We start from the raw sequence: 13,290 nt of genomic DNA, 5'->3' as shown, positions 1-13,290 counted from the left end.
ATGTATAAAATTATTCACTCCAGAAGGTTAAGGTTGGTTGAAGAGTGAACAGAGGACTTCACATATCGTATTTAATGGTAATATATTTCTCAAGTAAAGTCTTCCCTAAGGCAGAGAATACAGGTTTGTGTATGAAGGTAATATTATACAAGATAGTATCCCCAGAAAAATTAAATTACTGCATTATTTTTAGGTTATTATTATACTATGTAAGTTTAGGTTTAATTATTACTATTTATTAAAATTTTCTTCACGTGTTAGATAGATTATTTATTTATTATTTTTTAGAATAAGTAAATTTATATAGATATTTAAAGTTATAGATTAAATGACGAAAATAAACCAAATGGCTTCAGGTAAAAACATCAAGACGACTGAATCTCCAGCCCCAAAAAGACACCCACCAAGATTATTGCCTCTGATTGGCTGAAGGACTACGACTGGTTCTGATAGGCTGAAGGACTGCGATTGGCTTAGATTAGCTAAAGGATTATGATTGGTCGAGAGTCGAGTCCTCGCTCCAAATTCGTAACCTGGCGATTCTAAGAAATTTGTTACTCCTCTGCACTTATGACGTTCATGACCTCACTGTCCTTGCCTGCCTCCTACTTCTATCCTGCTGTTGTTTTTTATGGTAAAATTTCTTCCCTAAGGATATGATACCTCTAGTGGGTGGGGAATCCTGGTGAGGGAGGAGGAAAGTGAGAGAGAGAGAGAGAGGGGGGGACAGTGAGAGGAAGGAGGAGTGTAAGTAAAAGAACGAGAGAGAGAGAGAGGGGGGCAGGAGAGGAAGGGAGGAAAGTAAGTAAAAAGAACGAGAGAGAGAGAGAGAGACAGAGAGGGGGGGGAACAGAGAGGAAGGGAGGAGAGTAAGTACAAGAACGAGAGAGAGAGAGAGAGAGAGAGAGAGAGAGGGGGGGGGAAGGCAACTTAGAAACATAAAAAAAGGTGAGGATAAGATAAAGAAAGAGATAGAGAGAGAGAGAAAGAGAGAATAAGAGAGCGATAGAGAGAACTAAAACAGAACACATCAACATTAACCAAATGAATCTCCCTTAATCACATAATCACTTCGTTAATCTTCCGAATTATGAATGGAAGAAAAATTAGGTCTTATTTACTTGGTGGCAACTGTACCCTCTTATACAGGAGAGATACATCGCTTACCGCTATTATCAGCTATAAATACAACGGCAAACATCACTCATATAAAGGTCTTAATAGAAGCATCGTCCACCGCTAATAATAGGAGTATCGTTGATCGCTATAATCAGCAACTTTAGAGAGGTAAAACATCTTCGCTTAACGCTACTGATACCCAACACTAACAACCGCTTACATTAGCAACATCATCGCCTCTGTCAGCCATTTCTACAGATCTAAACAGCTTCTCGTCGTTTTAATCTTTTTTCTCTCTCAGCAGCATCGTTCACCGCTAATATGAGCAGTATCAATCGCCCGTCGCTACCAACATCAAAACTTCTATTCCTCGCCGCCCAAAACACCACCATCGCCCACCGCTACTATTAGCAACATCGCTCGTCGCTACCATGAGACACTTAGCCATCTCTCAGCCGGACGAGACTCCTTAATTGTATATAATTACAGCCGGGTCTGACCAGCTGGCAGCCCGGCCGAGGAAGACACTGGCAGGAATACTAATGTTTAAGCCTGATGATATCTAGTTTAGCGGACCATGTTGTGAGAGAGAGAGAGAGAGAGAGAGAGAGAGAGAGAGAGAGAGAGAGAGAGAGGAGAGAGAGAGAGAGAGGAGAGAGAGAGAGAGAGAGGGGGGGAGAGAGAGAGGGGGGTGCCTGGAATGTGTGTCAGTGTAGGTGTATCGTTAAGTGTAGGAAGAGAAAGAAAGAGAGAGAGAGAGAGAGAGAGAGAGAGAGAGAGAGAGGGTGTCACTGAATGTGTGCAGTGTAGGTGTATCGTTAAGTGTAGGGAAGAGAGAGAGAGAGAGAGAGAGAGAGAGAGAGAGAGAGAGAGAGAGAGAGAGAGAGAGAGAGAGAGAGAGAGAGAGAGGAGACAGAAATTGAAAGTTAAATTCCTCCTCCATTTCTTCCTCCTGCAATAATATTCTTCTCTTGTAGGACATCAAGGACAACAAGGATACAGCGCCAGCCTCCTCCTACATCCCTGTCTGACGTCCTTAACACACACACACACACACACACACACACACACACACCTAACCTAACCTAACCTAACCTAACCTAACCTCCTCCTGACTCACATAGATTACCTGAACTATTTCCTCCTGTCTCGACCCTTCACCTTATCTCTTGAGTCTTGTTATTGGGGTTTGGGGAGAGTTGGGGGGTTGGGGGGGTTGGGGGGGTTGGGGAGGTGTTGGGGGGGGTTGGGAGGTGTTGGGAGTTGGGAGGATTGAGAATGGCTGGGAGGTCAAGAAGGTGTTGAAGATGGATGGGAGGGTGGAGGCTAGGGGAGGTGGGGAGAAAATAGGGGAAAAATTGAGAAAGGTGGGGAATGTGGGGAGCTGGCTGGGAGGGGGGTGGAGGGAGGTGGGGGGGAGGTGGGGGGACAGGAACAGGAATCTATAACCCATGTGATGGCAAGAGTCTACAGAATCAAGGTTTATCAGATACTACCAGATGGAACAACAGGTGTTAATATAGAGAGCAGGGTCTTATCGTACAGGTCTACTTTATCTGGGAGCAGGTCCGGCAGGTAATCAGGTCTCAGGTCAGGGGTGGGGTGGGGTGAGGGTGTGGGGTGAGGTGGGGGTGGGTGAGGTGGGGGTGGGGTGAGGGGGTGGGGGGGGGTGGGGTGGGTGAGGTGGGTGAGGGGTGGGGTAAGTGAGGGGTATGTACACCAACATTTTTTTATGTATACATTAAATACCTTGTTTATATACTGTACGTGTCATGAACTACACACACACTACACACACACACACACACACACCACACACACCACACACACACACACACCACACACACACACACACACACACACACACACACACACACACACACACACACACACACACACACACACACACACACACACTACACACACACACACACACACACACACACACACACACACACACACACACACCACACACACACACACACTACACACACACACACAGTACACACCACACACACACACCTCACACTACACACACACACACACACACACACACACACACACACACACACACACCACACACACACACACACACACGTAACTACATCTTCACATTACTGGCTCACTATTTCAGATCAACAAACACACTAAGATAACCATTATGTTGGCTATCACATGTGTACGACTTTGACAGCTATAAGATAACCTAAGATAACACATCAGCCGCTGCTCTATCTGTTTACGTACGATACAGAGACAGGAAGACAGGCCAAGATATCACACTAGGGCCAAATATCACACTAGGGCCAAGATATCACACTAGGCAAGATATCACACTAGGGCTAAGATATCACACTAGAGATATCACACTAGGCAAGATATCACACTAGGGCTAAGATATCACACTAGGCCAAGATATCACACTAGGCCAAGATATCACATAGGGCCAAGATATCACACTAGCCAAAATATCACACTAGGGGCAAGATATCACACTAAGGCCGATATACTAGGCCAAGATATCACACTAGGGCCAAGGACATACTAGCCAAGATATCACCAGGGCAAGATATCACACTAAGGCCAAGATATCACACCTGGCGATATCACACTAGGGCAAGATATCACACTAGGGCAAGATATCACACTAGGGGCCAAGATATCACACTAGGCCAAGATATCACACTTAGGCCAAGATATCACATTAGGGCAAGATATCACACTAGGGCAAGATATCACACTAGGCAGATATCACACTGGGGCAAGATATCACACAGGGCCAAGATATCACACTCGGGCCAAGATATCACACTTGGAAAGATATCACACTAGGCCAAGATATCACTAGGGAAAGATATCACACTAGGGCAATGGCCAAGATATCACTAGGCCAAGATATCACACTAGGCCAAGATATCACACTAGGGAAGATATCACACTAGGGCAAGATATCACACTAGGCCAAGATATCACACTAGGCCAAGATATCACACTAGGGCCAAGATATCACACTAGCCAAGATATCACACTAGGGCCAAGATATCACACTAGGCAAGATATCACAGGCCAAGATATCACACTAGCAAGATATCACACTAAGGCCAAGATATCACACTAGGGCCAGATATTACACTAGCAAGATATCACAGGCCAAGATATCACACTAGGCCAAGATATCACACTAGGCCAAGATATCACACTAGGGCAAGATATCACACTAGCAAGATATCACACTAGGGCAAGATATCACACTAGGCCAAGATATCACACTAGGGCAAGATATCACACTAAGGCCAAGATATCACACTAGGCCAAGATATCACACTAGGCCAAGATATCACACTAGGGCAAGATATCACACTAAGGCCAAGACACTAGGCCAAGATATCACACTAGGCCAAGATATCACACTAGGCCAAGATATCACACTAGGCCAAGATATCACACTAGGCCAAGATATCACACTAGCCAAGATATCACACTAGGGCCAAGATATCACACTAGGGCCAAGATATCACACTAGGCCAAGATATCACACTAGGCCAAGATATCACACTAGGGCCAAGATATCACACTAGGCCAAGATATCACACTAGGCCAAGATATCACACTAGGCCAAGATATCACACTAGGCCAAGATATCACACTAGGGCAAAGACACACTAGGGCAAGATATCACACTAGGCCAAGATATCACACTAGGCCAAGATATCACACTAGGCCAAGATATACACTAGGCCAAGATATCACACTAGGCCAAGATATCACACTAGGGCCAAGATATCACACTAGGGCCAAGATATCACACTAGGGCAAGATATCACACTAGGCCAAGATATCACACTAGGCCAAGATATCACACTAGGGCAAGATATCACACTAGGCCAAGATATCACACTAGGCCAAGATATCACACTAGGCCAAGATATCACACTAGGGCAAGATATCACACTAGCAAGATATCACACTAGGGCAAGATATCACACTAGGCCAAGATATCACACCTAGGGCCAAGATATCACACTAGGGCAAGATATCACACTAGGGCCAAGATATCACACTAGGCCAAGATACACTAGGGCAAGATATCAACTAGGCCAAGATATCACACTAGGCCAAGATATCACACTAGCCAGATATCACACTAGGGCAAGATATCACACTAGGGCAAGATATCACACTAGGGCAAGATATCCATCGAGGCCAAGATATCACACTAGGGCAAGATATCACACTAGGAAGATATCACACTAGGCCAAGAGATATCACACTAGGGCAAGATATCACACTAGGCCAAGATATCACACTAGGGCAAGATATCACACTAGGCCAAGATATCACACTAGGCCAAGATATCACACTAGCCAAGATATCACACTAGGGCAAGATATCACACTAGCCAAGATATCACACTAGCAAGATATCACACTAGGGCATATCACACCAGGGAAAGATATCACACTAGGGCAAGATATCACACTAGGGGCAAGATATCACACTAGGCCAAGATATCACACTAGGGCAAGATATCACACTAGGCCAGATATCACACTAGGCCAAGATATCACACTAGGGGCCAAAGATATCACACTAGGGCCAAGATATCACACTAGGCCAAGATATCACACACTAGGCCAAGATATACACTAGGCATATCCACTAGGGCAAGATATCACACTAGCCAAGATATCACACTAGGGCAAGATATCACCAGGCCAAGATATCACACTAGCGATATCACCAGAAGATATCTAGGAAAGATATCACACTAGGCCAAGATATCACACTAGCCAAGATATCACACTAGCCAAAGATATCACACTAGGCCAAGATATCACACTAGGGCAAGATATCACACTAGGGCCAAGATATCACACTAGGGCCAGATATCACACTAGGGGCAAGATATCACACTAGGCCAAGATATCACACTAGGGCAAAGATATCACACTAGGGCCAAGATTGCACAGGGCGATGTCACACTAGGGCAAGATATCACACTAGGGCCAAGATATCACACTAGGAAGATATCACACTAGGGCAAGATATCACACTAGGCCAAGATATCACACCAGTGTTATCACACTAGGGGCCAAGATATCACACTAGGAGATGTCACTAGGCCAAGATATCACACTAAAAGATATCACACTAGGCCAGATATCACAATTAGGGCAAGATATCACACTAGGGGATCAAGATATCACACTAGCAAGTTATCACACTAGGCCAAGATAACACTAGGGCAAGATATCACACTAGGGCAAGATATCACAATTAGGGCAAGATATCACACTAAAGATATCACACTAGGCCAAGATATCACACTAGGCCAAGAATTTCACACTAGGCCAAGATATCACAGGCAGATATCGCTGGGCAAGATATCACACTAGGGCAAGATATCACACTAGGCAAGATATCACACTAGGGATATCACACTAGGGCAAGATATCACACTCAGGCCAAGATAATGCCTAGGGCCAAGATATCACACTAGCAAGATATCACATTAGGCCAAGATATCGCCACTAGGGCAAGATATCACACTAGGCCAAGATATCACACTAGGGCCAAGATATCACACTAGGGCAAGATATCACACTAGCCAAGATATCACACTAGGGCCAAGATATCACACTAGGGCAAGATATCACACCAGGGCAAGTCTGGGCAGATGTCCTGGGCGATGGGCGATGTCACCTGGGGAGATATCACACTAGAATGTTATCACTAGGCCAAGATATCACAAGGGCAAGATATCGCTAGTCATTGGGCCAGATACGCACACTAGGGCAAGATATCACGTGCTGCAAGATATCACACTAGGCCAAGATATCACACTAGGCCAAGAGATACACTAGGGGCACTAGGCAGATCAGACTGGGCAGATATCGCCACTGAGCCAAGATATCACACTGGGGCCAAGATATCCCACTAGGGGCAAGATGTCACACTAGAGATGGGGATATCACACTAGGGCAAGATGTCACACTGGGGCCAGAAAAGATTCAGACAGATATCACACTAGGGTGAGAGCACCAGGGCCAAGATATCACACTAGGATTGCCAACGAAGATATCACAACTAGGGGCAAGATATCACACTGAGGGCAAGATATCACACTAGGCTAGATACCAACTAGGGCAAGATGTCACACTAGGGCAAGATATTCACACTAGGGCCAAGATATCACACTAGGGCAAATATCACACTAGCAAGATATCACACATGGAGCAAGATATCACACTAGGCCAAGATATCACACTAAGGCCAAGATATCACACAAGGGGCAAGATATCACACTAGCATGATATCGTCACTTAGCCAAGATATCACACTAGGGCCAAGATATCCACTAGGGCCAAGATATCACACTAGGGCATGATATCACACTAGGGTAGAAGATATCATGGCAATAGGCAGATATCACACTAGGGCATGATATCACACAAGGCCAAGATATCACACTCAAGGCCAAGATATCACACTAAAGATATCACACTAAGCCGTTCCAAATTCTGATTAAAAGATAACGAAATGTGATATATTAGATGATTCGGTTTTAATCCTATTTTCATGATAACACAGAGATAATCAAGTCTTTTCTAGAGAGATAAAAGATCACAACCAGAGAGCTACAACCAGAGAGCTACAACCAGAGCCACAAACGAGAGCTACAACCAGAGAGCTACAAACAGAGAGCTGCAACCAGAGGCTACAACAGAGAGCCACAACCAGAGAGCTGGCTGTAACCAGAGGCTACAACCAGAGAGCTACAACCAGAGAGCTACAACCAGAGGCTACAACCAGAGGCTACAAACTAGAGAGCTACAACCAGAGAGCCACAACTAGAGGCTGCAACCAGAGGCTACAACCAGAGCTACAACCAGAGAGAGCTACAACCAGAGAGCCACAACCAGAGAGCCACAACCAGAGGCTACAACCAGGAGAGCCACAACCAGAGGCTACAACCAGAGAGCTACAACCAGAGAGCCGCAACCAGAGAGCTACAACCAGAGAGGCTACAACCAGAGAGCTACAACCAGAGCTGCTAAACCAGAGGCTACAACCTAGAGAGCCACAGCCAGAGAGCTACAACCAGAGAGCTACAACCAGAGAGGCTACAACCAGAGGCTGCAACCAGAGGCTAGCACCAGAGAGCTACAACCAGAGCTACAACCAGAGAGCTACAACGAGAGCGCCAACAGAGAGCCACAACCAGAGAGCTAAGCAACCAGAGCCACAACCAGAGAGCAACCAGAGGCTACAACCAGAGGCTACAACCAGAGGCTACAACCAGAGAGATAGGCAACCAGAGGCTACAACCAGAGGCTACAACCAGAGAGCTACAACCAGAGGCTACAAACAGAGGGCCACAGCCAGAGAGGCCACAACCAGGGCTACAACCAGAGAGCCACACCAGAGGCTACAACCAGAGGGCTACAACCAGAGAGCCGCAACCAGAGGCTACAACCAGAGAGCTACAGCCAGGGGAGCTACAGCCAGGAGCTACAACCAGAGAGCTACAACCAGAGGGCTCCAACCAGAGAGCCACAACAGAGGCCACAACCAGGAGAGCCACAACCAGAGAGCCACAACCAGAGAGCCACAACCAGAGAGCCCATCCAGAGGCCACAACCAGAGAGCTGCAACCAGAGGCCACAACCAGAGGCTACAACCAGAGAGCCACAGCCAGAGAGCTACAGCCAGGGGCTACAGCCAGAGAGCCACACCAGAGGCCACAACCAGAGGCTGCAACCAGAGGCCACAGCCAGGGCTACAGCCAAGAGCTACAACCAGAGGCTACAACCAGAGAGCTAAGGCCAGAGGCTACAACCAGAGGCTACAACCAGAGAGCTACAGCCAGAGAGCTAACCAGAGAGCTACAACCAGAGGCCACAACCAGAGAGCCACAACCAGAGAGCTACAACCAGAGAGCCACAACCAGAGGCTACAACCAGGAGGCACAACCAGAGGCTGGCAACCAGAGAGCTACAACCAGAGGCCACAACCAGAGGCTAACCAGAGAGCCACAACCAGAGGCTACAACCAGAGGGCTACAACCAGAGAGCCACAGCCAGAGAGCCACAACCAGAGGCTACAGCCACAGAGAGCCACACCAGAGAGCCACAACCAGAGGCCACATCCAGGGGCTACAGCCAGAGGCTAGCAAGCAGAGCCACAACCAGAGAGCTACAGCCAGAGAGCCACAACCAGAGAGCAGCCAGAGAGAGCTGGGCACCAGAGAGCCACAACCAGAGGCCACAACCAGAGGCTACAACCAGAGAGCTACAACCAGAGAGGCAGCAACCAGAGAGCTACAACCAGAGAGCCACAACCAGAGAGCTACAAACAGAGGCTACAACCAGAGAGCTACCAGGAAGCAGAGAGGCCAAACTAGAGAGCTCGCCAGAGAGCCACAACTAGAGCTACAAACAGAGGCTAAACCAGAGGCTAAAACCAGAGGGCTACAAACCAGAGAGCTACAACCAGAGGCCACAGCAGAGGCTACACCAAAGAGCCTCAACCAGAGGCTACAACCAGAGGCTACAACCAGAGAGCCAAAACCAGAGGCTACAACCAGAGAGCCACAACCAGAGAGCCACAACCAGAGAGCTACAACCAGAGAGCCACAACCAGGAGCCACAACCAGAGAGCCACAACCAGAGAGGCTACAACCAAGAGAGCCACACCAGAGGAGCACAACCAGAGAGCTACAAACAGAGCTACAGCCAGAGGCTACAACCAGAGAGCCAACCAGAGAGCCACAACCAGAGAGCTACAACCAGAGAGCTACAACCTACAACATCAGATTTAGGTACACACTTATATTATGGTTGTTGTATATTAAGGCACACGTGTCTGTTTCTTTATACTTACAAGAAACGTTTATGTATACATGTGGTTGTTGCTCTATATTCACACACACACACACACACACACACACACACTATATAATGGACTCGTTATTTATGCCAGACAGCAGGTGTGTGTGTGTGTGTGTGTGTGTGTACATTCACCTTGGTACACACACCTGTACGCTAATTGGTTCGTTCAGGATAATGTCTCTATATTATTCTTATTGTTCTTCCTGTCCACTCCATTCTTTCTCTCCTCCTCCTCCTCCTCCCCTTCTTCTTCTTCCTCCTCTCCTCCATTGATTCTTCAACTTCTTCCCCCTTCTCCTTCCTCCTCATTCTCCTTCCCATCTTCCTCTTCTCTCCCTTACTTCAATGTCTCTCCTTCCTCCTCATCTCCTCCATGATTTCCCTCCTTCACTACTTCTTTTCCTCCTCCTCTCATAATAATAATAATAACAAGCAACAACAATAACAAAAAACAACAACAACAACAACAACAAACAACAACAAACAACAACAACAACAAACGACAACAACAACAACAACAACAAGAGCAAGAAACAGACTCTCATTTGATTATCATGTTCGTGTTCCAGGCCAGACACGTCCAGACACGATCGTACAAGAGGTGTCGTGTTTACGGCCGTTCCTTTGTTTACTCACACACGCTCGAGATGTAAACAAACAACTGGTGACCTCCTGTTGTTGTGGTCTTGATGTTGTAGTTCTGGATAGCTGATGTTGTTGTGGTCACAATCAGCTCATGTTGTTGTGGTCCCAATCAGCTCATGTTGTATTGGTCCCAGTCAGCTCATGTTGTAGTGGTCCCAGTCAGCTCATGTTGTAGTGGTCCCAGTCAACTCATGTTGTAGTGGTCCCAGTCAACTCACTGTTGTAGTGGTCCCAGTCAGCTCATGTAGTGGTCCCAGTCAACTCATGTTGTAGTGGTCCCAACACCTCACGTTGTAGTGGGTCCCAGCTCGCCTGTGTAGTGGTCCCAGTCAGCTCATGTTGGTGGTCCCAGTCAACTCCGTTGTAGTGGTTGCAGTCAGCTCATGTTGTAGTGGTCCCGTCAGCCATGCCATGTTGTGGCTCCAGTCAGCTTCATGTTGTAGGTTCCCAATCAGCCTGTATGTTGTAGTGGTCCCAGTCAGCTCATGTTGTAGTGGTCCCTAATCGGAGCTCATGTTGTTGTGGTCCTGTAGTCGCTTATGTTGTTGTGGGTCTCCAGCAGCTCATGTTGTAGTGGTCCCAGTCGGCTCATGTTGTGTGGTCCCAGTCAGCTCATGTTGTAGTGGTCCCAGTCAGCTCATGCAGTAGTCTGAGCAAATATTGGTAGTGGTCCCAGTCAGCTCATGTTGTAGTGGTCCCAGTCAGCTCGATGTTTGTTGTGGTCTGTCAGCTCATGTTGTAGTGGTCCCAGTCAACTCATGTTGTAGTGGTCCCAATCAGCTCATGTTGTTGTGGGCCCCAGCAGCTCATGTTGTAGTGGTCCCAATCAACTCACGTTGTAGTGGTCCCAGTCAGCTCATGTTGTAGTGGTCCCAGTCAGTCATGTTGTAGTGGTCCAGCCAGCTCATGTTGTTGTGGTCCCAGTCAGCTCATGTTGTAGTGGTCCCAGTCAGCTCATGTTGTTGTGGTCCCAGTCAGCTCATGTTGTAGTGGTCCCAGCTAGCTCATGTTGTAGTGGTCCCAGTCAGCTCATGTTGTTAGGCCCCAGTCAGCTCATGTTGTAGTGGCCCAGCCAGCTCATGTTGTTGTGGTCCCAGTCAGCTCATGTTGTAGTGGTCTGCTGAGTCAGTATGTTGTAGTGGTCCCAGTCAGCTCATGTTGTGTAGTGGTCCCAGTCAGCTCATGTTGTAGTGGTCCAGTCAGCTCATGTTGTAGTTGGGTTCCAGTCAGCTCATGTTGTAGTGTCCAAGTCAGTCTATATTGTGTAGTGGTCCCAGTCAGCTCATGTTGTGGGTGGTCCCAGTCAGCTCATGTTGTAGTGGTCCAGTCAACTCATGTTGTAGTGGTCCCAGTCAGCTATATATTGTAGTGGTCCCAGTCAGCTCATGTTGTAGTGGTCCCAGTCAGCTCATGTTGGAGTGGTCCCAGTCAGCTATTGTTGTAGTGGTCCCAGTCAGCTTATGTTGTATTTCCCAGTCACTCATGTTGTAGTGATCCCAGTCAACCCATGTTGTTGTGGTCCTAGTCAGCCCATGTTGTAGTGGGTAGTCAGCTCATGTTGTAGTGGTCCCAGTCAGCTCATGTTGTAGTGGTCCCAGTCAGCTCATGTTGTGTGTCCCGGTCAGTTCATCCCAGTCGCTCATGTTGTAGTTCAGTCAGCTCATGTTGTAGAAGTTCAGGTCCAGAGTGACTTACTGACCTCTGAGATAAGGATACTTAATATGATAAGAGGATAGTCCAGGATAAGGGGGGAGGATATTAGGATAGAAGGAGGATAGAGGGAGGGATGATAGGGTAGATAGATGACAGAAGGATAGAAAGATGGGAGAGGATGATAGGGTAGATCGATGACAGAAGGAGGATAGAGGGAGGGATGATAGGGTAGATAGATGATAGAAGGATAGAAAGATGGGAGAGGATAGGTTAAGAATAGAAATAGAATGGTATTATATGTGGACCAATCACTGTGTGTTATGCCCGCGTACGAGTGGATTCTCTCTCTGACCAGACATACCAACACACACACACACACACACACACACACACACACACACACACGCCTTTACAGTGTTGCCAGATACAGGTGAATACAGGTGTTCCATTGATTTATAGTAGTGTGACATACATACATACATACATACATACATACAGACAACATACATACATACATACATATACATACATACATACATACATACATACATACATACATGCATACATACAGTATATATATACATACATACATACATACATACATACAGCCATACATATACATACATACAAACATACATACAGCCATACATACATACATACACACACACATACAGTAAGGACGCCCCAGTGAACATATGGGTTAGGTAGGTGATTTAAAGGTTATAAAGGTGAAGGTGACTCTCCTACCCGTACCTATTACCTCTTCCTAGAGAGAAGGTAGGTTGCCCCCCATTGGTAATCCTGAACCACCCTCAACCATCACCCACTCCCCATTTCATCTCATACTTAACTGTTTTCATGGGGTGAGCTTGTGAATAGTAGTGTGTGGATGAAGGACCAGTTCTAATTGGCTCGTGTCTAACCTAATTCTTGTTTGATTTATTCTATGGTAATGTTAACCTAACCTAACCTAATCTAATCC

General features: G+C 46.7%; 1 protein-coding gene across 1 annotated transcript in view; it reads left to right on the top strand.

The window, feature by feature from the left end:
- Window positions 1–13,290, top strand: part of LOC121878666 (proteoglycan 4-like) — a 124,385-nt gene that overhangs the window by 78,149 nt on the left and 32,946 nt on the right. The window contains exons 4-5 of the mRNA XM_042384987.1: window positions 7,711–8,430; window positions 8,492–9,940. Coding sequence (XP_042240921.1) covers window positions 7,711–8,430; window positions 8,492–9,940 — 2,169 coding nt within the window. The remainder of the gene's footprint in view (window positions 1–7,710; window positions 8,431–8,491; window positions 9,941–13,290) is intronic.

Source organism: Homarus americanus, unplaced genomic scaffold (genome assembly GCF_018991925.1).
Source record: "Homarus americanus isolate GMGI-L3 unplaced genomic scaffold, GMGI_Hamer_2.0 scaffold769, whole genome shotgun sequence".
Lineage (NCBI taxonomy): Eukaryota > Metazoa > Arthropoda > Malacostraca > Decapoda > Nephropidae > Homarus > Homarus americanus.
Note: the sequence above shows the minus strand (reverse complement) of the source record. Positions and strands in the feature narration are given on the sequence as shown.